At 40.8% G+C, this 26790-nt stretch overlaps 1 protein-coding gene across 2 annotated transcripts; it reads left to right on the top strand.

Moving 5' to 3' along the window:
* The first annotated feature begins 9840 nt into the window (after positions 1-9840).
* Positions 9841-26389, top strand: LOC109917866 (transcription factor Ovo-like 2). 2 transcript variants are annotated; one of them, XR_007262888.1, is made up of 5 exons: positions 9841-10230; positions 11046-11248; positions 12216-12402; positions 22260-22639; positions 25767-26389. XR_007262888.1 is itself a non-coding variant. In XM_020517730.2 (4 exons), the coding sequence occupies exons 1-4, from the start codon at positions 10131-10133 to the stop codon at positions 22565-22567; spliced, it is 798 nt and encodes a 265-aa protein (XP_020373319.1). In that variant the 5' UTR covers positions 9841-10130; the 3' UTR covers positions 22568-23216. The 2 variants fall into 2 exon arrangements, 1 of the variants encoding a protein (XP_020373319.1); XM_020517730.2 differs by lacking the exon at positions 25767-26389 and having other exon boundaries at positions 22260-23216.
* The last annotated feature ends 401 nt before the right edge of the window (positions 26390-26790 follow it).

The following is a 26790-nucleotide window of genomic DNA, read 5'->3' as shown; positions in this document are numbered from 1 at the left end:
TGTGTTCATCCAGCTCTACACCTTGTTATCTCAGATTCTCCAGCATCTGCAGTTCCTACTATCTCTGTCCGTGGATAACGTTTAGTGGTATGTCGTGTGGATCACGATTGGAACTATTACATTCCAAAGTACATTTTTAAGACTTTGTTTAAGGCTATCAAAACTTCCAGTTGGCAGATGTAAATGTTGAGAGCCAGTGAAATAAATGTAGAAGGATTTAGTGAGAGTGAGTTTGCAGAAGGAGAGCGGGAGGGAAGAATGATAAGTACAGTTTAATACCGGTAAAAATGCTAATTACTTTCTTCTGCCGAATTTCTTGTGAGTTATGTATGTTGGTACCTGCTGCTGGAAATATAAAGGATGTCTGACTATTAGTGAGCCAGTCACCAACACCATTCTAGTAGCCTTTGTAGCTAACTGCTATATTTTACTGTTTTATGTATCCTTTGAAAAAAACTTGGATCTATTTATTTTAACCTAAAATAGATAACCTCACTCTTGCCTGTGATAAAATACATCTGCCACAGTTTTACCCACTTACTTAATCTATTGTTATCTCTGTAACTGTATACTCCAGTCTATGCTGTGTGTCTTTATACATCAGCAAATTTGGATATATGGTTCTGTATTATGGTAATATTAAATATATTGATATTAATAAATATAATGAATTGTCCAATCCAAGCACATATTTTGTGGGATCATTGCTGCCAGTTTGAATATACATATCCATTATTTCTATTCTCTACCTTCTATTTCTTAATCATCTCTTAATGAGGTTGTTAACTTCCTGCAACTGCATGATGTTATTTTAGCCTATAGTCTCTAGTTTCTAGTGACATCTTCTCTGTTTTCTGGAAGTTCATATAAGTTACATCCATAACCATTCCCCTATGTACTGTTTTAGCCTTCATTGAGGTTTTTATACATGACCGAATACTTGGAAATTCATATTGTTCCCCACCCCTCTGATCACTCAAATTTTTCTGAATGTTCAGCCATTTTGTCCCTGGTTATAGGTTCCAATAGCTTTCCATGAAAGATGCTAGATTACTAGGTCTACAATTTCTCAGTTTGTCTCACCGTTCTTAAGTAATGGAGTTACATTTGCAATTTTCCAAACAGCAAATAGCATCTGAATTGCAAGAACTTTTGATGAGTGTGGCTGAAACATCTGCAATTCTCTAATTCTCTAAAACCCTAATTAGAAACCACCCAGTCTTGGAGAATTTCAATCTTTAGTGCCATTATTTCTCTCTAATACTATTTCCTTGCTTATGTTAACTTTAGTGGGTCCCAGTGCTTTGAGTTTGTCATTTATTTCTCTGGAATGTCAGGTGTATTATCCTCTTCCTCCACTATGAGGAGGATTATTCAGCATGTCTGCCATATCAATTTTTTTTTCACAATATCACTCTCATGTATTTCTAAAGTGACTCATATTACCTTTGCGATATTTCCTCTTTAAATATTTTGTGTTAATCATGATATTTCTCACAAATTTCTTTGCATATTTTAGTTTTTTTTCCCTTGCTATTCTTTATATATTTCCAGGTTCCTTAGATTTACAATTTGTTTGTAATTTTATGTGCTGTTTTCTTCAGTTTTCTGTTGTCTGTCATCTCCAGTTAATTCTGGCTGGGTTTTTTTGTGGTAAGCAGAGTTCTTATCCCTTGTGATATATACAGGTCCTGTTTTAAGTACAGTACTTTTTAATCACCACTGTAATTCATATATAGTTTCATTTGATCCTTTATTCATTCATGGGATGAGGGCGTCACTGGCCAGGCAGCATTTATTGCCCATCCCTAATTGCCCAGAGGGTAGTTGAGAGTCAACCACATTGCTGTGTGTCTGGAGTCACATGTAGGCCAGAGTAGGTAAGGATGGCAGTTTCCTTCCCTAAGGGACATTAGTAAACCTGGTAGGTTTTTCCTGACAATCGGCAATGGATTCACGGTCATTATTAGATTCTTAATTCCAGATATTTTATTGAATTCAAATTCAACCATCTGCCATGGCAGGATTCAAACCCAGGTCCCCAGAACACTATCTGGGTCTCTGGATTAATAGTCCAGCGATAATACCACTAGGCCATCACCTCCTCCACCTGATAGCAGTTTTAATCAGTTTAGTACCATTGATTTTCTTATCCTACTAAAGTTATCCTTACCAAAGTTAGCTTTACCAAAGTCTGTAAAGTTTGTAATGTGTTACATTTCACATTTTCAAACCTAACATTTAATTAAATCACATTAAGATCACTGTTAGATAAACGTTTCCTTACTATTAGCTTATTAACTAATATGGCCATTACTAGTTACATAATTGTCCTTGATTTGCAAAGATATTGCTCCTAAAAATTATCTTGAAAGGACACAAAAAAATCACTTAATAATGAGATAACCTACTTTTCCCAGACAACGTTAAAGTTGGTATCTCTTAAAAATTTTTGCTTTTATTACACACAATTGTAATCTCTTAATGAATACTTACTGCCACTTCATTGCTGCTATTAGGAAATAAGTAGACCACTCACTTTACAGTTTTAAGTCTCCCATTTTCTCAATTCTAACTACATAGAGTCTCCACTGACTGGTGTACCTTACCTATAATTCTTTGTTACAAATGTATTTTTGGTCAGTAAAGCTACCATTTCTCCACGTCAGGTCTGACTATCTTTCTAAAGATTGTATAATCTAGTCTACCTAACTCCCATCATGACCAACTTACAGGTGTGATAGTGCATGCTTGTCTCTTACATAAATTTGCAGGAATTACACATTTGTCATGTGAACTCACAGCAAGCAGCTATATTGAACCACATTTTTTGTGGATCTCCTAATTATAGATGGAGCAGTGACATAGTTGCCAATGTTACAAGGGCAAGCTACCAGAATGCCATCTCACAGCTGGCAGGAGGTGTAAGATGCCCTGGAAACTATGTGCAATTATCTGCCATGAGCCTCATCCACTTATGATTTGGAACTTTGAGTGTGTGTGTGTGTGTGTGTGGGGGGGGGGGGGGGCGTTCCTCAGAAAAGGAGAAAGTTCCATCCATGGGCATAGGAACAACAGAAATCTGAGAGCCAACCTCGATCACCCATCTTGGGATGAGTGGACGAGATAGGGTATACAGGAAGACAGCATGGAAGAGCATGCAAACAGGTGTGTCAATGTAGAAATTGCTACCCTCCAAACAGCCATAGTTCATTTATATTCAGATGGCAGAGCAGCAGGATTGATTAAGAGGGTGAAAGTAGAACACAAGTGTAAGCTTGAAAGAACATACAAATTGTTTGTAAAAGCTTCTATAGGTATGTGAAGAGGAAAAGATCAGTGAAGACAAATGTAGGTCCCTTACAGTCAGAAACAGAGGAGGTCGTAATGGAGAACAAAGAGATGGCCAAACTATTAAATACATATTCTGGTTCAGTCTCCACAAATAACATTCCAAAAATGTTGGGGAACACAGGGTGTAGTGAGAAGGAGGAACCGAATGAAATAGGTATTAATAGGGAAATGGTGTTGGGAAAATTTATCGGATTATAGGTTGATAAGTCCCCAGGACCCAATAATCCACATCCCAGTGTATTTAAGGAAATGGCCCTAGAAATAAATGGATGAATTGGTGGTTATCTTTCAAGATTCTACAGATCTGGAACAGTTCTTGTGCATTGGAGGGTAACTAATATAACACTGTCATTAAAAAATAGAGAAAAACAGGAAATTATAGACCAATTAGTCTGACATTGGTAGTAGGCAAAATGCTAGAGTCCATTATAAGTTACTTAATAGAAAAGCACTTCAAAAACAGCGACAGGATTGGACAGAGTCAATGTGGATTTATGAAGGGAAAATCATGCTTGACAAATGTACTGGAATGTTGAGAGAATGTAACCGGTAGAGTTGATAAGGGGGAAGCCATTGGATGTAGTTTACTTAGACTTTCAGTAGTCTTTTGATAAAGTCCCACATAAGAGATTAACATAAAATTAAAACATATGGGACTGGGGATAATGTACTGACATGGATAGAAAACTAGTTGGCAGACAGGAAACAAAGATTAGGAATAAATGGATCATTTCCCAAGTGGCAGCCAGTGACTAGTGGGCCAAAGCAGGGATGAGTGCTGCTACTCACAATGAATATTAATGAATTAAATGAGGGAACTATATATAAACCATAAGGAAGATGCAGAGATACTTCAGTGTGATTTGGACAAGTGAGTTGGCAAATGCATGGCAGATGAAGTATAATGTAGATAATTGTGAGGCTAGCAGATTATTGTCTGAATGGTGATAGATTGGGAAATGGGGTGGGGCAACAAGACCTGGGTGTCCTTGTACACCAGTTGCTTAATATAAACATGCAGGTGCAGCTGTTGCAAGTGAAGAAAGCAAATAGTATGTTGGCCTCTACAGTGAAATGATTTGAGTACAAGAGGGAGGATATCTTGCTGCAATTGTACAGGGCCTTGGTGAGACCACACATGGTGCATTATGGGCAATTTTGGTCTTTTACCCAACAAAAGATGTTCTGGCTACGCAGAGAGTACAACAAAAGTTTACCAGATTGATTCCTGGAGCGGCAGGACTGATGTATAAAAAGAGACTGGATCAGTTAGGACTATATTCACTGCTGTTTAGAAGAATGAGGGAGGGATCTAATAGAAACCTATAGAATTCTAACAAGACTAGACAGGGTAAATGCAAGAAGGATGTTCTGATGACCAGGGAGTTCAGAACCAGGGATCACAGTCTAAGGATAGACCGTTTAGGATGAGATGAGGAGAAATTACTTAACCTAGAGAGTGATAAGTCTGTGGAATTTTCTGCCACAGAAAGGACTCGAGGCCAAAACATTGAGTGTTTTCAGGAAAGAGTTACATCTAGTTCTTAGAGCTAAAGAGATCAAAGCGTATGGGGAGAAAACAGGAACAAGGTACAGAGTTGGATGATCAGCTATGATCATATTGAATGACAGAGTGGCTTGAAGGGCTGAATGGCCTACTGCTCCTATTTTCTATGTCACCTTCAAGAATGCCAGCCAACAGATATGCGTCTGTAGGCAAGAAGTTAGAAATGCTATATGGTTCATGCTCATCACTGGATTCAGCCAGGTATAAGGTATATTTTCCTACATGCATGTGACTGTCAAGGCTCCCACATATAAGGCAGCAGGCTTCATCAATGACTTCCACCAAATGTACAACATGTCTGTGACATCACAAGAGGTTCCTTCAGGAGAGTGCAAGATTCCTGGGAAGCAGCCGTACAAAAACAGATCCAAGTGCCAGAGTTTTCCCCAATGCACCTTCAAGAATGGATACTGGCTGAAAATGACTAAACACTGAAGACTTTACTGAAACCTATGAGGATACAAAAGCACAGGTGCAGAGGAGAGATACAACAGCTGTCAGGTGAAACTCAAGTTAGTACTGAGCTAGTCATAGACTTCTGAATGTGCAGTTCTGAAGCCTGGTTACACCTACTGGTACTCTTCATCATGTCTTAACCAGGGTCTTGTGCATCATAGAGGCTTTCTGTGCTAATCACAACCTGACTCTATAGAGGAAATAGCCTTTGACCAATGAAGATATTGTGGACCACGATGCTTCTTATTATGGGGATATGGAGAAGATGACAACCAGTCGTCAGATGCTGCAAAACCCTAGGGACCACATAGAATCCCTACAGTGTGGAAGCAGGCCATTCAGCCCATCAAGTCCACACCAACACTCAAAGAGTGGATCCACCCCATCCCTATATACCTACATTTCCCATGGCTAATTCAGTTAGCCTGCACATACCTAGACACTACTGACAATTTACCATAGCTGGTCCACCTAACCTGCACCTCTTTGGACTGTGGGAGGAAACCGAAGCACCCAGAGGAAACCCGCACAGACCCGGGGAGAATGTGCAACCTCTATACTGACAATCACCTGAGGGTGGAATCGAACCTGGATGCCTGGAGCTGTGAGGCAGCAGTGCCAACCACTGAGCCACTGTGCCACCCCCAGATGCAAGTGTTCATGAGATATGCACATGGCAGAATGGGATCACACTTATACAGGAATGTTTCACGGGATACTCACTAAGAGATCCATTAAATACAATAAAGTGTCCATATTTTGAAGCCTGTACTGACAAACAAACATATTAGAAGTAGGAATAGGCTGTTTGATACCTCAAGCTTGATCTGTCATTCAACAGATCGTATCCCATCGGATTGTGGCCTCAATTCCTGCATACATCCCTGCATACCCCCAATAATCTTAGACTAGACTCCCTTGTTAGCTAGGAATCTGGCCATCACTGCCTTATCACATTCAATGACCCTGTTTCTTTTGCTCTCTGAGGAAGACAGTCTCTGTCACAAATGGGCAGGTCCTTATTTTTAAACTGCACCCCACAAGAGGTAACTTGGTGCTACTTCTTTAATTGATCTGACCATTTTCCTGTGTTCAGTGAGACATTGGGAGTGGTATTGAGAACGCACCAATCTCACATGGTGTGGTCTATTACATTACACACTTGAGAGAGTCAGGATACACCTGTCATCTCAGCAGCCCACAAGAAATGAAAAGTCAACACTTGCCTCATTTAGTACAGTGTGGAGCTGGAGGAACACAGCAGGTCAAGCAGCATCAGAGCAGCAGGAAAGTTGATATTGGGTGTAAACCCAAAATGTTGACTTTCCTGTTCCTCTGATGCTGCCTGACCTGCTGTGTTCCTCCAGCTCCACACTTTATTGACTCTGACTCCAGCACCTGCAGTTCTTGCTATCTCTGAGTGACTGAAAACCACACTGTGAAGCCTCTTCCAAGGATGTCCACCTTGAAGAAGTTGTTGTCCTCCCTCTGAAAAGATCTCATTGGATCTCTCTCCCACTGCAACCCCACTGGTGACCTCCTCCGCCCTGAAGCTCTTCAACCACATACTGAAATAAACCCGTTACTACAGCCACATCTCCTTTCTCAGTACCTACAGCCGGCCCATCTCCCATGGACTCCAAACAACATTCAGACCATCTCAATTTGGACCAAACCACAACAACCATTATTTACAGTACATCCAGAGCCTCCGGAAATGGTTTTCTCTGTAGATCCTCAGCTCCACGCTCGCAGTCATGTGCCGGCATCTTCTCTCACTACAGTCAGCTCTACCCGAGCTCAGAGCTGTCCTGATGAAGGGTGTAAACCCGAAACATCGACTTGTGTGCTCCTCTAATGCTGCCTGAACTGCTGTGTTCCTCCAGCTCCACACTGTTTTGAATCTGACTTCCAGCATCTACAGTTCTTGCTATCTCCACTTGCCTCATTTATTTGAGAGCAAATAAAAAAATGCAATTAAAAAAAACAGTTAACATTTCGAGTCTGGTGACGCTACCTCAGAACTCAGAGTCTAAACTCTGTTTTTTCTTTCACAGATGCTGTCAGACCTGCTGAGATTTTCCAGCAACTTTGTTTTTGTTCCTGATTTATAGCATCCACAGTTCTTTCGGTTTTTATCCACTAAAGTAGGAGTTGGTCTTGTGCATGATATCACAGTCCAGCGTCCGTGGCGACCTCAGCCTCCATGGTGGTCAAGGTGGGAAGGTACAGAATGCTATTGCAAGTCTTGGCCCTTTCTTTAAAATTGTACACAGTGACCTCCTGCAAGCTTACACATGAACATTGTTAATCCTCCCTGATAAAGGCAATGCCTGTGCTGATGGTAGCCTAACTGTCCATGATGGTGCCACAGGAATAGCTCCTTCAAAATTATCACTCAGATGTAGACTTTGTTGCTCCTTGGCCATTCACTGTGAGCTACCAAACCTTTCGCAGACAATGCTGCCATGTGGTCCCATTGCCACTGAATATATTGGTATTCCTTTTCTACCACTCTGATCCACATGCATTGTATAAAGTTCAAATCTAACACATCACTGATCCATATACTTCAAACAAATGGAGATTCATTCTGGAAGCTTCCTAGTGTTTTGAGTTCTCTGGGGGCACTTTACACATGCAGGTTATTTCCTATAGATCATTTTTTTCTCTGTTATCCATTGCATGTTATCACTCTTTAATAATGATTAGTTAATTGTTAATGATTAGTTCATTTAATCAATTCTCCCAGAATCTCAATACAGTTGGCTGTAAACCCATTTATTGGGCGACGCACTTAACGTAGTGACAAGCTTAGCACGTTTTAAGAATGCCTTTATTCTAATACCAATCACAACAAGCACTGGAAGTGCACCAAACTGATGTTTGATATCACCTTCTACACAACTCGATTAAATGTGCGGCAAAAACAGAAAATGCTGGAATGCTCAGCAAGTTTGGTAACATTTGAAAAAATAGAAACAGATCTTTTCTCAGAACCGAATATCAGTTCTAATGAAAGGCCACAGACCTGGAACGTAAACTCTTGTTTTTCTCTCTACTGATGCTGCCAGGTCTACCGAGTTTTATCAGCACTTTCTGTTTTGATTTCAGATTTCCAGCATTGGTAGTATTTGGCTTTTTTAAAAATTTCCAACAAACTACGCTCCTTTTAAATCAGTTCCATCATCAGTTAAATAAAATTTCTCGAGAGACTCTGTTCTGCATAGCCAGATTGCTAACGGTTTTATATGTTGCATTTTAGGATTTTTCTTGTGTATCCGTGCAACAATTCAAAACAAAACGTACTTTGGATGAGCTAAACATTGCTACAACAAAACATCAACCCCCAAGCCATCGTTTGCCCCTAAAGGCAGTTATTCCTTGTCAGTTAGATGAAAAGATAAGTGGTACAGAATAGCGTGTTTTAAAGAGACGTAAGTTAGATTTCTCAACCGTTACTGTCGGTGTAAACTTTGCCGTGTCGATTTTAACAAAGGAAACTTACATTTTAATAAATATAGGTCAAGAGTGGTTCTGGGTGCACATGTAATATTAATCCACTGTGGGTTGTTAGAGAATTCCTCACTATAACTGAAGGTTTCTGAACCAACACAGTGCTGGAGGATAGATACTAGACTAGTCAGCTAGAGGGGAGCTGCTTTTTTCATATGTATAACAGAAAACTACAGAGATAAATACATGAACGTCGACTCATCCCATTTACCTAACAGTGTGCGTTTACCTAAGCAACACTCTGGCGGTTAAATGCACACAAATATTCGCCGTTGCATGGGATCCGTGGCAAGATCTACCGCCGAATTTCAGTTTTGGAAGGTCATGCGGGGGTGTTGAAGCTGGGGAGAGGGAGAAAGTTTCGTAAACTTTCTAACAGTGCCGGCAGCGGATTGTTCCCCTCCCTCGTGGATGGGCCAGCCCTCGCACACACAGGAGGGGGCTAATGTGATCTCAGATTTCATCTTCACAGGGAAAGGCTGCTTGCTGCTAAACCCTCCGAGGCATTTTCAGATCCAGGTATGTCTGCATCTACACTGATTAAAAGCAGGTAGTGCTCAAACTCGTACAAGAGCCTTTTTTTAAAAAAAAAAGTCCCGACAGGGTGCCCGCAGTTTGAACAACAGCTTTAAAGAAATATATGGGACAGAAAGAGAAGAGGGGGGAAGGAAAACCGTTCAACCATTAATGTTAGCGTTGCTCGGTCGGTTTGTGATCATGTCTGTTCGCTTCCTTCTTCAGGTGAGCAAAGTCTTGTCCATATAATGTTGAAAAGAGAACAAAAGGTCTGCGCGTAGTTGGACATTTTGCAAAAGCTTGGTGTACGAGAGAGGCAGGGAAAGCAAGACGAAGCTGTACCAACCGGTCCAACAGGTACAAGGGCTTGTTGACACCGTTATTTTCTCAGCACGCATGCGCCCTCCTAAATTTCCTGTTGTATTTTCAATTCCTGGAGCAAACTTTTTTTCCTGTTACGGCAAAGGTAGCTGGTCAGGTGAGAGTGGGGTTTTACCTGAACCCCGTCTCTTCACCCCCCCAACCACACACACACATATAAACATACCAAACAGTGCTTTCAGGGAGATTAAGGAACAAACAGCCGCCTGTTTTATGTGGAAAACACCTGGAACTTGCTGAGGGAGGATCCGGTTCGGATGAAAAGGAAAGGGTCAGGTGGAAACAGGAGGGAATCCGGCTCCTTGTCTATCCTCATCGCCGCCTGCCCAGCGCTTACACCATGCCCAGAGCTTTCCTGGTCAAAAGAAAAGAGCCTTACCCGGAGGTCCGAGACTGGAATGAGCTGCCAGACGAAGAGAGAGCCGACACCTACATACCAGGTAGCAGGGAGAATCTGAAAAGAACAGGTTAGACCAGGGTATGGAGGAGACAGAGAGAGAGAGAGGGAGGGAGGCTGAGAGACTGGGAAACAGAAACGGAGGGGAGGAGAGAGAACTGAGATCGACCAAGTCCTAACAATTAAAAAAAAAAAGTCCCTTCTATATGGGATTATAGGATGGCGTTGTGTTCCAGGCACTCTCACTGCAGTACAAGGTGCAATCTCTTGAAAACTGAAAAGCAGCGAACCAATTCATCCGCTCGCAAGGTTAAAAAAAATCTCCTTTACATGGAGACAGGCTTCCCTCTGCTAAGGGGACACCACACTTTGAAAGATCGTGTATTTTTTTTAAATGCTCCCGGATTCAGGAATCCTGAGGCGGGGGGGTGGAATTGTGGGAAAAACATAAGATAGGCAGTCTATGTTTGCATTACAGGGTGTACTCCGTGTTCCTCCTGATTCCATCAGTCATCAACCTGTTAGCAGCACTCAGGCAGGCTTCGAGGCTTCCAACCGGGGCCCCACTGTTGGCTTTAGCTGCACCTTCCCAGTGTAAACATAACGGAACCCGAGCTCCGGCTCTATCTCCCCACCACCGCTCTTTAAAGGGGTATTATGTTGCATTCCTAACAGTCAAACGCTGATAAGAGAGGCTTGCGGAGCCAGGCAACACCCCAAACTCAAACAAGCCAAGAGAAGGAGAAAAATGTCTTAGTTCATTGTTTAAACTGGCCTAACACATAAGCTCCCCATCCAAACACCCTGCTGGATAACCAGGCTATTGTGTAAAGTCTTGTTTTCTCTCTTTTTTTTCAGTCAATTTGAACTGCTTTCTAAGTTACGAAGAAGAAAGAAAGACCCAGGATCCACCACCCGGAACAACTGGTTTGGACAAACTGCTGAACGATTCGAGCGAGCCCCGCCTCCCCTACAAGACCGAACCGGACCAGGAGAATGCAGAGGAGCAAGTTCTGGGACCGGAATGCAAAAAGCGCAGCGTCTTGCGAACGAAAATCAAGGTGAGCCGGCTATCTTTAGACTCCGGTTAATCATTACTAGGCAAGATTAGTAGAAAGAGAGAAAATTTGGGCCAGTGTCCGGTACCAGACCCTGATTGAGAACAGGCAGAGAGCTACAAGACATGAAGACGGATCATCGCCCAGTTTGAGAAAAATTACATTCGCTGCCCTCTTGAAATAGAACATAGCGAACATAACGAAATTATAAGATTCCAGTTTACACATTAAGTACAATATGAACATGATCTCAGATCTGCATTATTTTAAATTCAACATAATGTATAAACTGAAATGATATAATTAAAATACACTTTCAGCATACATAAGATCAAGTGTAAAAACAGTTATATTATTTCAGATTACACTGTAATATACTGTGTAATAAACAAACATTACACTCTCAGACACCATGTCTTTATACATTATTTCTTGTTCAATTATTAACTTTATGGTGAGGCAGTATTTTGTGTATAATGTAAGTATGAAACTTAAAAGGCCCTGTAAAATTTACATTGTCATTGTACACTGCCACCCTATTTGATTGATAAATATGCTAACGTAACAATCTTTTTTAAATTCACAATTAACATAGAGAAGGAGAATTCGGATGCTAATAGCAGGATTAATTTATTTGAAATATAACGTTGATTTTTGAGGGGAGAAAGATCAAAAATTATTCTAGTTGCACAGCATATATTACTCTGACATCCAAAAGTATTATTGCTTGCGGTATGCAAATATAGTCAAATCCAAAAATATTCAGTCAGGCATAGTCTGAAAAACTTCCACAAGGTCAAAACTGAATTGGTTCTTACTTCGGCTTTATTTAGTTATTTCAAAACTTCTGGGGCAAGGGGGAAACCCTACCTTTGTCCGTTTCTTTTAAAGCGCCCTTTAGGTCGCTTTTTCTACAGGCGTTGCTGAATCTAACGGTGTGTCTAATTCGGGCTTTTGTCCCCTCTCACAGATCACCTCCGGGGAGTGCAGCGACGCCACCTTCCGCTGCCAGGTGTGCAGTAAGGGCTTCCGGCTACAGCGCATGCTCAACCGGCACCTGAAGTGTCACAGCCAGGTGAAACGTCACCTGTGTACGTACTGCGGCAAAGGCTTCAATGACACCTTCGACCTGAAGAGGCACGTCAGGACGCACACCGGTACGTCATTCGTAAACCCCGCCCATATGCCTGCTGGGACTTGTAGTTCTGGTCGCATTTGCTCAGTCCGGCGATTCAAGTGGCAGTCGTGCCGGGTAGAGAAATTGTGTCATAATTAAGAGTCATTGAATCACACAGCATAGAAACAGGCCCTTCGGGCCATCATGTCTATGCCAGCCAACAAATACCAAACTTCACTAATTCCATTTACCTGCCATTTGGTCCATAGCCTGCTGTGGCCTGGCAATTTAAGTGCTCATCCAGATACATCTTCAATATTGTGAGAGTAGCTGCCTCCACCACCCCCTCAGGTAGCACGTTCCATATGTCTACCATCCTCTAGGTGAAAAATGCTTTCTCCGATCTCCACTAAAACACTTGCTCCTCAACTTAAATTTATGCCCTTTGATCTTAGGCATGTACCCAAGGATCCTACAAGCCTTGTTAATAGCTGTTTCAACTTGCCTGGCCACCTTCAAAGTTACATGTTACAGCTGTACAAGACATTGATAAGGTCATATTTGGAGTACTGGAGTACAATTCTGATTTCCTGTAGGAGGGCAGAGTTTTAGAAAGGGTGCAAAAAATTTACGAGGATGTTACAGAGACTGGAAGGTTTGAGTTATAAGGAGAGGCTGGGACTTTTTTGAGGCTGAGGGGTGACCCCATAGAAGTTTATAAAATCATGAGGGTCATAGGTAAGATGAATAGCCAAAGTCTTTTCCCCAGGGAGGACTGTACAAAACTAGAGGGCATAGATATACGGTGAGAGGAAGATTTATAAAGGACCTGAGGGGCAACTTTTTCACACAGTGGGTAATGCGTATATGGACTAAGCTGCCGCAGCAAGTGGTCGAGGCTGGTAGAATTACATTTGAGACATTTAGACTGGTACATGGATAGGAATGGTTTAGAGGGATATGGGTCAAACACAAGCAGATGGGACCAATTCAGTTTCAGAAACCTGATTGGCCTGGATGAGTTGGGATGAAGAGTCTGTTTCCATGCTGTGTGACTCTAAAGTTTGAGGAGGTTGAAAGAATTTGTAAGGGGGCTTGATAAAATCAGAGCTGAGATGCTGTTTCCCTTGCAGGTGAATCTAAAACTAAGATGGAGGTGAGTAGAAATTTGTTCTTCCAAAGCATTGTTAATCTTTGGAATTTTCCAGAGAGAGCTGTAGAGGCTGGACCCTTGAATATGTTCAAGGCCGAGTTAGACAGCTTTTTGATCTATTAGGGAATCAAAGGTTACGGACATGGAAATAGAGTTAAAGCCCCAATTAGATCCTTTTGAATGGCAAAGCAGATCTCAGAGACTGAATGTCCTCCATCTGTCCAATTTTCTGTGAAGAAGGGTCCCGACCCAAAATGTCAACTTTCCTGTTCCTCTGATGCTGCCTGCCCTGCTGTGTTCCTCCAGCTCCACACTGTGTTATCTCTGACTCCAGCATCTGCAGTTCTTACTATCTCTTTCTGTGTTAAATTGTGTTTACTTAATGCCTTTCATGATCTCACAATGCGTCAAACCACTTTACAGTACTTTTGAAGAACAATCATTGTTGTAATATAGGAAATGAGACAGTCAACTTGTGCACAGTCAGAAAAAGATTAGATAGGGTTTTCCGGCCACTGAAACTGAAAGATTCTGCACACAAATGAATGCTGCATAAGGACCAGGTATACTGGGCTGAGATGCACATTATGAGCCAACGTCACCATCAAAAATTACAAATAATGGAGGGAAAATGTGATGTACTGATACATGACTTGCATTTGGCTCCAGTGAGGACTCAACACCAATATGAAAAGAGGGGTGAAAATTGGTGAGAGAAAATTAAAGGAAAAACAACCAGAATGTATGCTCGGTAAATGTACGAATTGTTTTATCAGTGATATTTTGTAATTCAGAAGACAAGGGTTCCATTGGATTTTACTTTTCTAACTTTATTGTGCCTGTCGGGATTCATGTTTAAAATGGATCTGTTAATTTGTTAAACTTGATAGAATAATTTCACCAGAAAATCCTGGTCATGAAAATAAAAAACACAAGTACAAACAAAAAATATATCTGTACAACACAAAGCAAAATCTTACGACAACATTTAATAATACAATAAGGCCAGTAACAAATGAGTAATCTTGTAATGCAAACCAAATAATCTTCACAAAATATCAGTTAGTCTTCCAAGAAGTATCAAATAATCTGAATGGACTGCCCAAATTAAATACCAATCAGGTTGATGTGAATTCTGAGAAGTTTTGCAAGGAGCTCAAAAGTTTCAATTGAAACTAATAGTGTGCTTGAATTCTCACCACTTACCAGGATGGGTGCAGCTGCAGTAGGACCCATGCTGTTTGCTTGATCAGTGTTACTGTCACTGAATATAACATCCATCCTGCCATCGGCAATTTGCCATGGTTGCACTACATTGGTTACACTACAGTAATTCACCAAGTTAACTATGAAAGACATTCCCTGCCCTGCAACGTCTGCTGTGGGGATTGTGAGCGGCAATGTTACGTGGAACATCGGGTTATGAAATAAAAAAAAGAACTTGATGTATTATATGACCTTGGAGCATCTCAAATCAACTTATAGGTAATTAAATACTTTTGAAGTATAATCGCTCATGAAAAAAAATTCAGCAGATAATTTGCACACATCAATCTTCTACAAACAGCAATATAATAATGACCAGATAACAATGTTATTACTCAATAGTCCTTTTGAATTCCACATATGAACCACCCTCTGTTGCGCTTCAGGTCCCTTTTAAATCTTTCTCCTCTCACCTTAAAAATATGCCCCCTGGTTTTGAACTTCACCATCCTAGGGAAAAGACCTTTGCTATTCACCATATCTGTGCCCCTCATGATTTAATAAACCTCTTTAAGGTCACCTCTCAGTAATAAAAGTTCCAGCCTATCCAGCATCTCCTTATAACGCATACCCTTCAATCCCAGCCACATCCTGGTAAATGTTTTCTGAACCCTCTCCAATTTAATAATATCTTTCCTACATCAGGGTGACCAGAACTGTACACATTACTCCAGAAGAGGCCTCACCAACATCCTGTACAACATCAACATGATGTCCCAACTCCTATACTCAATTGTCTAAGCAATGAAGGCAAGCATTCTTCACCACCCTGTCTACCTTTGATGCAACTTTCAAAGAATTGTGTTCCTAGACCTTTAGGGGGGGGGTCTCTGTTCAAAAACGCTTCAATTAACTGGATTAGTCCTGCCCTTGTTCAGTTTACCAAAATGCAATACCTCGCATTTATCCAAATTAAACTCCATCTGCCACTCTTCAGCCCATTTGCCCAATTGATCAAGATTCCTTCGTAATCTTATTTAACCATCTTCATTGTCGACTATATCACCAAATTTGCTGTCATCTGCAAACTTACCAATCATGCCTCCTAAATTCTTATTTGAATAGTTTATATAAATGACAACAACAGTGAAACCAGCAACAATCCCCACGGAACACCACTGGTCACAGGCCAATTTTCCACCCAATTGACAAGCTCACCCTGAATCCCATGCAATCTAACTTTACTAATCAGGCTATCATTTGGAAGCTTGTCAAAGGCTTCACTAATGTCCATGTAGATGATATCTACCTCTCTCCTCTAATCAATCTTCTTGGTTATGTCCTCAAAAAAACTCAATCATGTTTGAGACATGATATCCCAAGCACAAAGCCATGCTGACTATCCCTAATCAGTCCCTGCCACTCCAAATGCATGTAAATCCTATTACTCAGAATCCCCTCCAACAACTTACCTACCGCTGATGTCAGCCTCACTGGTCTATAATTCCAAGGCTTCTACTAACAGCCTTTCTTAAATAAAGGCACAAGATTAGCCATCCTCCAGTCCTCCAGCACCTCACCGGTTGCTATAGATGAAACAAATATTTCTGCAAGGGGCCCTGTAATTTCTTCCCTAATTTCCCACAATGTCCCGGGATATAATTGATTAGATTCTGGAGATTTATCCACCTTTATAAGACCTCCACTGTGGACTGTTTATAAGACATCAATATTTATTTCCCCCATTTCCCTATCTGCCATGTCTTTCTCCATAGTAAAAACTGACAGGAAATATTTGTTTAGTATCTCCTGTGGTTCCACACATAGATGACCTCGTTGATCTTTGAGGGGCTCTAATCTCTCTCCATTTGTTCTTTTGCTCTTAATGTACTTGTAAAATCTCTTCAGATTATCCTTAACCTTATCTGCCAAGGCTATCTCATATCCCCTTTTTGCCCTCCTGATTTCCCTCTTATGAATACTCCTACACCCCTTATACTTTAAGAGATTCAGTTGATCCCAATTGTCTATATCTAAAATATGCCTCCTTATTCTTGACAAGAGCATCAATATTTTTATTCATCCATTGTTCCTTACTCTTTTACCCTTCACTCTAACAGGAAAATAATGCCTCTGTACTCTCGTTATCTCACTTTTGAAAGCCTCCCACTTGCCAGATGTTCCTTTACCTGCAAACAGACTACCCAATCAACTTTTGAGAGTACCTGTCTCATACTGTCAAAACTTGTCTTCTCTAGTAGGTATATCTACATATTGATAAAGAAAATTTTCTTGAACACCTTAAACAAATTCCTCACGATCCAACCCCTTAACGCTATGGCAGTCCCAATCTATGTTTGAAATGTTAAAATACCCTACTCCTATGACCCTATTATTCTTACATAAAGCTGCAATCTCAGTACATATTTGCTGCTCAGTTTCCTGCTGACTACTGGGATGTCTATAGTAAAATCCTATCAAGGTGATCATCCCCTTCTTATTTCTGAGTTTCACCGATATAGTTCACTGGACGATCCCTCAGAAATATCCTCTCTAAGTACAGCCGTAATGTTTTCCATAATTAAAAACACTATTACTCCTCCTCTCTTGCCTCCCCTTCTATCCTTCCTAAACCATCTGTAGCCTGGAACATTGAACTGCTAGTCCTATCCCTCCCTCAGCCATGTTTCTGTAATAGCTATGATATCCCAGTCCCATGTTCCCATACATGCCCTGAGTTCATCTACCTTACCAGTAAGACTCCTTGCATTGAAAAACATGCAGTCTAATTCCTCATAGTTGTGTCGTTCTCAGACTTACTCTTGTCTGCCTTTTCTGATTATCTTGCTCTCTTTAACTTCAGAACCATCCTCATTTGTCTCTCTATTCTTACAACTACTTAAGGTCTCCCCACTCCCCCTCCCTACTAGTTTAAACGTTCCTGAATAGAACTAGCCAATCACCTTGCCAGGATATTGGTCACCCCCAGTTCAGATGAAAACCATCCCTTTTGTACAGTTCTCTGTACAAAAATCTGAATCCTTGCTCCCTGCACCAGCTCCTGAGTCACGCATATATCTGCCCTATATTCTTATTCTTACTCTCACTAGTGCATGGCACCAAGAGTAATCCAGGGATTACTACCTTTGAGATTCTGCTTTTTAACCTCCTTCCTAACTTTCTATATTCAATCTGCAAAGCCTCAACCTTTTCCCTAACTATGTCGTTCTTACCAACGTGTGCAACAACTTCTGGCTTTTAACTTCCCCCTTTGACAATATGCTGCAACTGCTTTGAGACACCCTTGACCTTGGCACCAGGTGGCAACATATTATCCTAAAGTCTCAATCACTGCCACAGAATCTCTTGGCTGTGCCCCTGGCAGGGGAGTCCCCTGTAACGCTTATTCTTTTGAACCTTGACAAACCCCACTTAACAGAAGATTCATTCTTGGTTCCCAAGATTCGCTGTCACTTCTATTTTCCCCTGAGAGAGTATGCCCCTCAACAGTACCCAAAACATATATCTGTTTGAGAGAGGAACAGCAACAGGAGACTCCTGCACTACTCTCCTACCTCTCCTGACAGTCACCATCTATCTGACTGACCACCTCTCTAAATCTACTAACCATCACACTCTGTGCCTTCACTATGCTCCTAGTGACTCTAACTGCCTCTCTAGCCAATCCAAGCAGTCTGATATGAGATGCATTCAAACACACCTCATGCAGACATAATCTCCAAGGACAGTCAACTGCTCCCTAATGTCCCACAGCTGACAGGAGGAGCACACCACTCCACTGACTGCCATCATTGCCCCTTAAAAATTTGCTAACGTAGACTTGCCTAAAAAGAGCTACACTTTTCTCAAATCCAGTGTTGTGGACTGATTGTTGCTGACAGACTATGCTGGAAGAACATAAAGTCTATTTTGTATATTGTAAGGCCTTAAAGAAGAAGCTCTAAATACAACCTTATTTTGAAAAAATCTATCCTCCCCTTAATTTTAAGCATGCAAAAGAGAAGAAAAATAATTAATATTTAAATTCTTAAAATCCCGCACTTGGCTTAAACTCCCAGCAACCAAAAGCAGCCTCCTCCTCAGATTTTCTATCAGTCTCCAACTCTGAGTAAGGGTATGTGAATCCCTTCGACTCCTAGATTCAGTGCTGCAAAAATAACGGATCCAGGAACCCGCTCCCTGTAATTATTTAAACCTTTAATAAGGAACACTTTACAGACAAGTTGAAAAGGTCAATATTCTGAGTTCCGTGCACACAAAAAAAAATCCATTTCCAAAACTGTTGACACCTCCACAAACACTTGGATAGGGCTGTCCTGAACTCCGCGTAATCCAATCTCTCCTTCCTCGTTTTTATTTTGAAGAGTGGCTGGATACATTTAAATCATTGACTGACATTGTTTTTGTAAATAACCCTTTCCACCCAACACTATACAACCACCTACCTGGCCCCCACAATGTTCACGCCCTCTTTCCCAACATTGCTTACCCTACAAGAATATTCAACCCCTCACCCCTCCAACAATGTTTATCCCTGACAATGCAGGGATCCCTTTGCTCCCCTACAATGTTTAACCCCTCACCCTCTGTCACTGTTCATCCCCCCAACTGACCTGTCAATGTTCACCTTCCCAACATTGTTCAGCACCCCCCAATCCTTCCCATGGTGTTCACCCAATGCACCTTCTCCCGTCAAATGCTTACTCTCTCCTTCATCACCCTTCCATACTCACCCTCATTGGCCCCCACTCCCTCCCTGCATACCCCTGACAATTCATCACATCCAGGGATTTCAGAAGCTGAATCAGGAGAGAGCTTGTGAGGTGGGGTGTGATGAACATTGTCCTGAGGGGGTGAATATTGTTGGGGGACAGGGAGGTGAATATTTCCAGTAGGCAGTTGCTGGTGGCTCCAACACTCCAGCTAATTTACTTTGAGCTGCACTCCTCTCAAACTTTAGATCTGCTAGGCAAAAGTCTAAATAAACCTGTAAATCCTAGAGTCAATGCAGGGCAAACAGCTGACATGTCCATGTGCCATCTGATCCCACTGTCGTAGGGATCTGATCACCAATCCATGCAGGATAAAACTGGCAAACAGAGGATTAAATTCCACCTAAACTAACAACACCCTTATTATTTCAACCTACCTTTTGTCAATCTGGACACCTTGCGCCTGTTTTTCCTCGTCAATTATTCATGCCACTGCTTCTCTCTCTTTTTCCCTGTCACGGCTATACAGGACTTAGTTAGGCCACTTTTGGAATACTGCATTCAATTCTGGTCTCCCTGCTATTGGAAAGATGTTAAACTTGAAAGGGTTCAGAAAAGATTTACAAGGTTGTTGCCAGGACAGGAGGGTTTGAGCTATAGGGAGATACTGAATAGGCTAGGGCTATTTTCACTGGAGTGTCAAAGGTGAGGGGTGACCTTATAGAAGTTTATAAAATCATGAGGGGTATGGATAGGGTGAATAGCCAAGGTCTTTTTCCAGGGTAGTGGAGTCCAAAACTAGAGGGCATAGGTTTAAGGTAAGAGGGGTAAGATTTAAAAAGGACCTATGGGGTAACATTTTCACACAGAGGATAGTGCGTGTATGGAAATGAGTTGCTAGAGAAAGTGGTGGAGGCTGGTGCAATTACAACCTTTAAAAGGCACCTGGATGGGTACATGAATAGGAGGGGTTTAGAGGGATATGAGCCAAATGCTAGCAAATGGGACTAGATTAATTTAGAATATCTGGTCAGCATGGATGAGTTGGACCAAAGGGTCTGTATCCATGTTGTATAATTCTATGAATCTATGACTGTCTCTCTCCCTCTTTCTCTCTCATTCTCCTGGGTCCTTCCATGCCTCTCTCAGCCGCCTTCTCTCTCTCTCTATCTGGAATAGTCGCTCAGCAATCTCTGTCCTTTTCTCAACCTCTTGCGTATACATTCTTTTCACCAGCCCCACGTATAAAGGTGCCATTCTTACACTCAGTTTGTCCAAGTGGTGAGACCTTTGTGAACAGGTTGGATTCATACTTCTTTTCTCTTATTTTATGTTTAAAGAAATATCCAAAAGAGCCTACCATATATACATGCATAATGGTCAGTCTTGTATAAAAGTCAAGGGGCAGCACGGTGGCTCAGTGGTTAGCACTGCTGCCTCACAGTGCCAGGGACCCAGGTTCAATCCCACCCTTGAGTGACTGTCTGGGTGGAGTTTTCACATTCTCCCCATGTCTGCATGGGTTTCCTCCAGGTGCCCCAGTTTTCTCCCACAGTTGAAAGATGTGCATGTTAGGTAGATTGGCCATGTTAAATTTCCCATAGTGTCTAGGGATGTCTAGGTTAGGTGGATTAGCCATGAGAAATACAGGGATACAGTAGGTGAGGGAGTCTGGGTGGGATGCTCTTCAGAGAGTTGGTGTGGACTTGTTGGGCCAAACAGCCTGTTTCCACACTGGAGTGATTCTATGATTCTGACTTCTGGTAAAAAAAAATCATACATTTTGCATATACCTGGTGTAAAAGTTGACCCCCAACTTTAAGCCAAAGAATCCATTCTTCCTGTTCGGCAAACATACCCTGGAGACTGATTCTGGCACATCAATAAGATCATTACAGGTAGGAGCAGAAATAGGCCATTCAGCTTATTGACTCTGCTCTGCCATTCAATGAGATCATGGCTGATTTCGTAATCCTCAACTCCACTTTCCTGTCTTTTCCCTATAATGCTTGATTGTCTTACTGATGAATATACTTAATGACACAGCCTCAACAGCCCTCTGTGGTAAAGAATTCCACAGATTAATTACCCTCAGAGAAGAAATTTGTTTCTATCTGCCTTAAATGTGCCATGCCCCGGTCCTAGACTCTCCCACAGAGGGTGGTTTGTATAAGGAATAAACTGCCAGAGGAAGTGGTAGATGCAGGTACGGTTACAACATTTGAACAGGTACATGAATAGGAAAATGTTTAGAGGGACATGGGCCAAATGCAGGCAAGTAGGACTAGGTTAGTTTGGGAAACTTGGTCCACATGGATGAGTTGGACCGAAGGATTTGTTTCCGTGCTGTATGACTCTATGACTCTGCCAGATAGTCCAGCCTACCAAGCCCCTGCTACTATCAACTCCGAATTCTCCTTCACAAGGTCTTAGTGCCCACCCACATCTTTTAATCAACAGCACAGCAAACACTGATGATGGGGTGGTTTCCAATCTCTCTAAAACATTACCTGTGTTGACCTCCCTACTTTTTGACCAGAAATCTAGTCTTAGAAACTGGTCATTTACATGAGAAGACCTGCTAATTTCACTTTGTGCTTAATTTTAATGGGAAAATCTGTTCTGCTTTACATTGTTTCTCTTAAAGCTGCAATTTTCAGGAAAGACTTCTTGTTTTAATCTGTTGCTTGAATTCACAATTTTAGAAAGGGAGGGCATATGTTTGTGGAGTTAAATTAGGTTTGTAACATCGGCAATTAGCCAAAACTATGTCATTTAAAAATGTCATCTATATTTCATGTGCAGGAATTCGCCCTTATAAATGCAGCCTTTGTCATAAAGCCTTTACACAGAGATGCTCCTTGGAATCACACCTCAAGAAGATCCACGGAGTGACACAGAAGTACAGCTACAAGGAAAGAAGGGCAAAGCTCTATGTCTGTGAAGAATGTGGGTTCACAGCCATCAACCAAGAGGACCTCTACCTTCACATGAAGCAGAATCACCCAGAAAACCCACTACTTAAAAAGACTTCAAAGAAAATAGCTGCAGCTCTGCAGAACAAACTCAGCTCGGTGCTACACAACAGTGACAAAAATAAGGATTCTGAATAGGAGCAAAAGAAGAGGCAGTGGTGTCGATGGTGAAGTTTTGATACTTGCACTGCGGGTTAAATAAAACATATGGTTAGTGTGAGTGACATATTAAACACAATGGGGAAGATTACCTTAAATTGCTGGTGCAAACAATCTGTTTTAAAAACCATTTGCTGGATATAGCATAGTAAACATTTACACTTTTGATACTGGTCCAGTGCCCTAAAGGGCTAGATGTTTTTTAAAAAATCTTGAGATTTGGGTATTGCTATCAGTTTCAGAATATAAAGGTGGTGTAGGGCTGCCTTCTTGAATTGTTATTAATTTGCATACAATCTAACACAATTTACTAGGCCATTTCAGGTTGCAGCTAACCAAAGGGCTATGAGTATGAATGGTGCTTTGGGCTTTTCAACTCTTCTCTGTATGTTTTGTTCTTTGAAGATGTATCTTGTTTACCATTTCTTTTAAATTTGTTGGTTCAAGGGTACATTCTTTTCCTACAGGAGCATATACTTTATTCATTTGTAGCCTTTTGAATTTGAAAAATAATTGTATATCAAGGGAAATATTACGAATTTCCAAAATTCAGTACAGATCTCTTATTTTGATATGGAGAATTTAGGAAATATTCAATACAGATAATTTAATGCATAACATTCCAAAAAGTGTCCTGTATAAACTTTTAAAAAAGACTATATTACAAAGAGGAATTGAAATTTATGGTATGCTGTTTTCTACTAGTCTGTTTATCTAAAAAATGAGATTTTAACTTTAAAGCTTCTTAACCAGATTTCAAAAGTTGCTTCATTTCATGAAACAAAATTAGATTTGTTTTTGAAGATCATCCTGTTTAAAATTGCATAGCTCGCATTAATCTATCATTTCAAGCAGTGAACAATCCAGCACATGCTAAGAATTACATGAACAAACAGTTTAAAATGATCAGACAGGCTTATAATGTGACTCACCTTTTTTGCTAGAAGCTACACATTAAGACAGAGACCTGTCCTCTGCAAGCAGAAAGAACATGTTCAGGCATTGAACCTTTTGTGGAATTAAACAAAAGCATGGAGGATAAAAGTTCCCTGGTGCATTCACCATGGCTACACCTCGACCAATGAGAATCAACTTGTCAACTAACCAGTAGCCTTATCTCATGCACTATAAATTACTGCTCCTTTTAAAATTTGGCATTCTTGCATTAATCCTGATGAGTTCAAGATGTAAAGCTTTAACATCACGTGTTTTTTAATAATACTCAAGATCTAGTAAACTTGGATTTTTGGAAGACATTTTGCAAAGTGCCACATAAAAAGGTTGATATGTATAATGGCACATTGAGTTAGAAGTAATCTCGCATGCACAGCGCATCTCTTACACAGGAAGCAGAAATTAGGAATAAACAGGGCATTATAAGAATCAACTATTTACAATCTATATTCATACTTATAAGAAAAGACCAAGAAGTAATGTATCTAAGCAGAATATTTTTTATAAAGTGCAAAACTTCTAAATGTGCATGTTCAGAAGGACTTAGTATACTCATACAAGAAATACAGAAAGTATTGACAGGGTTGCCTTTTGATGAAAGGCTTAGTAAATTGGGTCTATATTTGTCTGTAATTTTTAAATTTGTTAATGGGATGTAGACATTACTGGCTGGACCAGCATTTATTGTCCACCTCTAATTGCCCATAGGGCAGTTAAGAACCAACTACATCTCTGAGAGTCAGGAATCACATGAAGGCCAGAGTAGGTAAGAATGGCAGATTTCCTTCCCTAAAAGGCATTAGTGAACTAGACGAGTTTTTGTACCAATTAACAGTGCTTTTGTGATCACCATTTGGCCAGGCTTTTTTTCCTATTCCAAATTGTAGTGATTGGAACAAAGGCCAGGTCGATCTTATTGACTACGAGATCTTTGATCAGGGTTGTTATTGTGGGACAATCAGGGAGTCCTGGCTGACAGATATAAACAGGCGATTAGAGTCTCCTCATTCTAGGGGACTGGCATGGCTGGCTGGTCAGAGCCAATGTACTGTGCACATATAAATAAAGGGTGACTTGGTGACAGGATACTGGCTTCTATTCAATTATCTTACAAATGTTTGTTGAATTGGTGGGATTTGAGCCCATGCCCCCAGAATATTGGCCTGAGGATTGGATTATTAGTCCAGTGACATTGCCACTACACCAAAGCCTCACCATGGGCTTAAGGAAATGCAGCGTAGAAGATTCTGAAGGGACTTGACAGGATAGATGCTGAGAGGTAGTTTTCTTACCTAGGGATTCCAGAATAAAGGGTTGATCACTTAGGATTGAGAAGAAATTTATTTCTTGAGGGGCTTATAAGTGTTGGAAGTCTATGCCCTAGAGAGATATGGATGTTTCATCATTAAGATTATTTAATTGGGGGATAAATGTTTGATCTTTCAGGGAATTAAAAGGCATAGGGAGTAGTTGACTATTTTTATTTTTGGAGCCACACTTTGGTTTCATGTTCACCTTTTTAATTCTCACTAACTCTTTTATTAGATGATGCAATCACATAACAACACTACATTTTAGTGTTGAATATTGTTTAACGATTATTACCTTGTTTAGGTAGATAATATAGCTTAACTACTAAAGATTATATACATTGAGGCCCCAGAGACCTTCTTGGGACACCACTAGTCACATCCATCCTAACATTAGAGTACTTGACCATTATTCCCATTCTGCCCCTTGCTGCAGCCAAATTTCTGAGTTCAATAATTTGCCTTTAATTCCACAGACATTCTCTTTAGTTGACAGTGTCTTATGAGAGACTTCATCAGATACCTTCTGAAAGTTTATGTAAATAATATCCAAGGTCTTTATTTCAGACACTTCAAAATAATGGAGGTTTGTCAGACATGGTTTATAATTCACAAATCCTTCCCGATCAGTTGGAAAACTTCAGGATATCCAGTCACTCTACCCATAATTGTAGACCTTAGTCATTTTCTGTGCAAAAATTTAGAAAATATAAAATGTTGACTAAGAATTCAGCTGTTTAGAATTTAATTACCCCATACCAGTTTGCTGCCCCAATATTTTGAAAACATAAGCTATTTCATGCAATATTTAAAGTTTGCAAAATGGACATTCATCTTCATAATATAATGAACGATACTGCTGTTTTTATTGAACTGTTCAATTTTATTCACACAAAATTTCCATTTTGCTCCAGGAGGTAAAGTTAGAGATCCCCAAGGGAAAAACGAAAAGCTCCATGAAAACAAAGAGCAGAAAGTGAAGGAAAACAAGCATCACCAACATCAACATTAGGGTCCTGCAAGAAACATTCAAATAGCCAGAAATAAATTTAATCCAGGTCTACAGAATCAGGAAAGCCACAACTTAGTATGGCTGAAAATGGCCACATTTAAAGAAATATAGTGAGGAAAAACTAGCAGAAGAAGAAATCAGAAAAAAGATGTAAAAGGATTGGAACTCCAATAAAATCATGACTCTATAATGTTGGCAGCCGTAGAATTTTATCTAAACATTCCTGTATAGGAAAGTGTTGGTGTTGTTGTGTAGAAAGATAAGAAAACATTTATTTTCCAAGGAAGAAGCAGGAAACTCCATCGTGGCTGTCGAAGGCAGAATCACCCTAGAATGAATGGATAGCCACTATTTTGTTCGTTAAAACTTGGAAAAGAGCAGGGAAATTCAGTAAGCAGTGCAAAGATGCAAGGAAGCAAATCAAGAAGCTTGGACACAATAACTTAGAATGGAACAGTAAGATTATCATAGAATCCCTACAGTGCAGGAAACAGGCCCTTTGGCCCAACAAGTCCACACTGAACCTCAGAGCATCCCACCCAGACCCATCCCCATCCCCTGTAACCCACCTAATCTACACATCCCTGAACACTACAGGTAATTTAGCATGACCAACCCACCTAGCCTGTACATCTTTGGACTGTGGGAGGAAACCAGAGCACCCAGAGTAAACCCATGCAGACACAGGGAGAATGTGCAAACTCCACATAGACAGTCGCCTGAGGGTGGAATTGAACCCGGGTCCCTGGCACTGTGAGACAGCAGTGCTAACCACTGAGCCATCATGCCACCCATAAGTAAATACAGTTTTTGGTTTAATGAAGAATTTAATAACAGTAATGGAAAGTTTTAAAACTGACAGTGTTGTACAAAGTCTAACAATCTTCACAGTTAGTTTAACGCTGTAATGATGATTGCAATAACAT

This window comes from Rhincodon typus, chromosome 9, assembly GCF_021869965.1.
Source record: "Rhincodon typus isolate 14 chromosome 9, sRhiTyp1.1, whole genome shotgun sequence".
Classification (NCBI taxonomy): domain Eukaryota; kingdom Metazoa; phylum Chordata; class Chondrichthyes; order Orectolobiformes; family Rhincodontidae; genus Rhincodon; species Rhincodon typus.
This window is presented reverse-complemented; position numbering and strand designations above follow the sequence as displayed.

What these genes read in the sequence shown, in the direction of transcription:
- LOC109917866 (XM_020517730.2), top strand. Translation starts at nt 10,131, where the DNA reads ATGCCCAGAGCTTTCCTGGTCAAAAGAAAAGAGCCTTACCCGGAGGTC. An exon ending in TCTTGCGAACGAAAATCAAG is followed by an intron (nt 11,249 to 12,215) that starts GTGAGCCGGCTA and finishes CCCCTCTCACAG; the next exon opens with ATCACCTCCGGGGAGTGCAG. An exon ending in GCACGTCAGGACGCACACCG is followed by an intron (nt 12,403 to 22,259) that starts GTACGTCATTCG and finishes TTTCATGTGCAG; the next exon opens with GAATTCGCCCTTATAAATGC.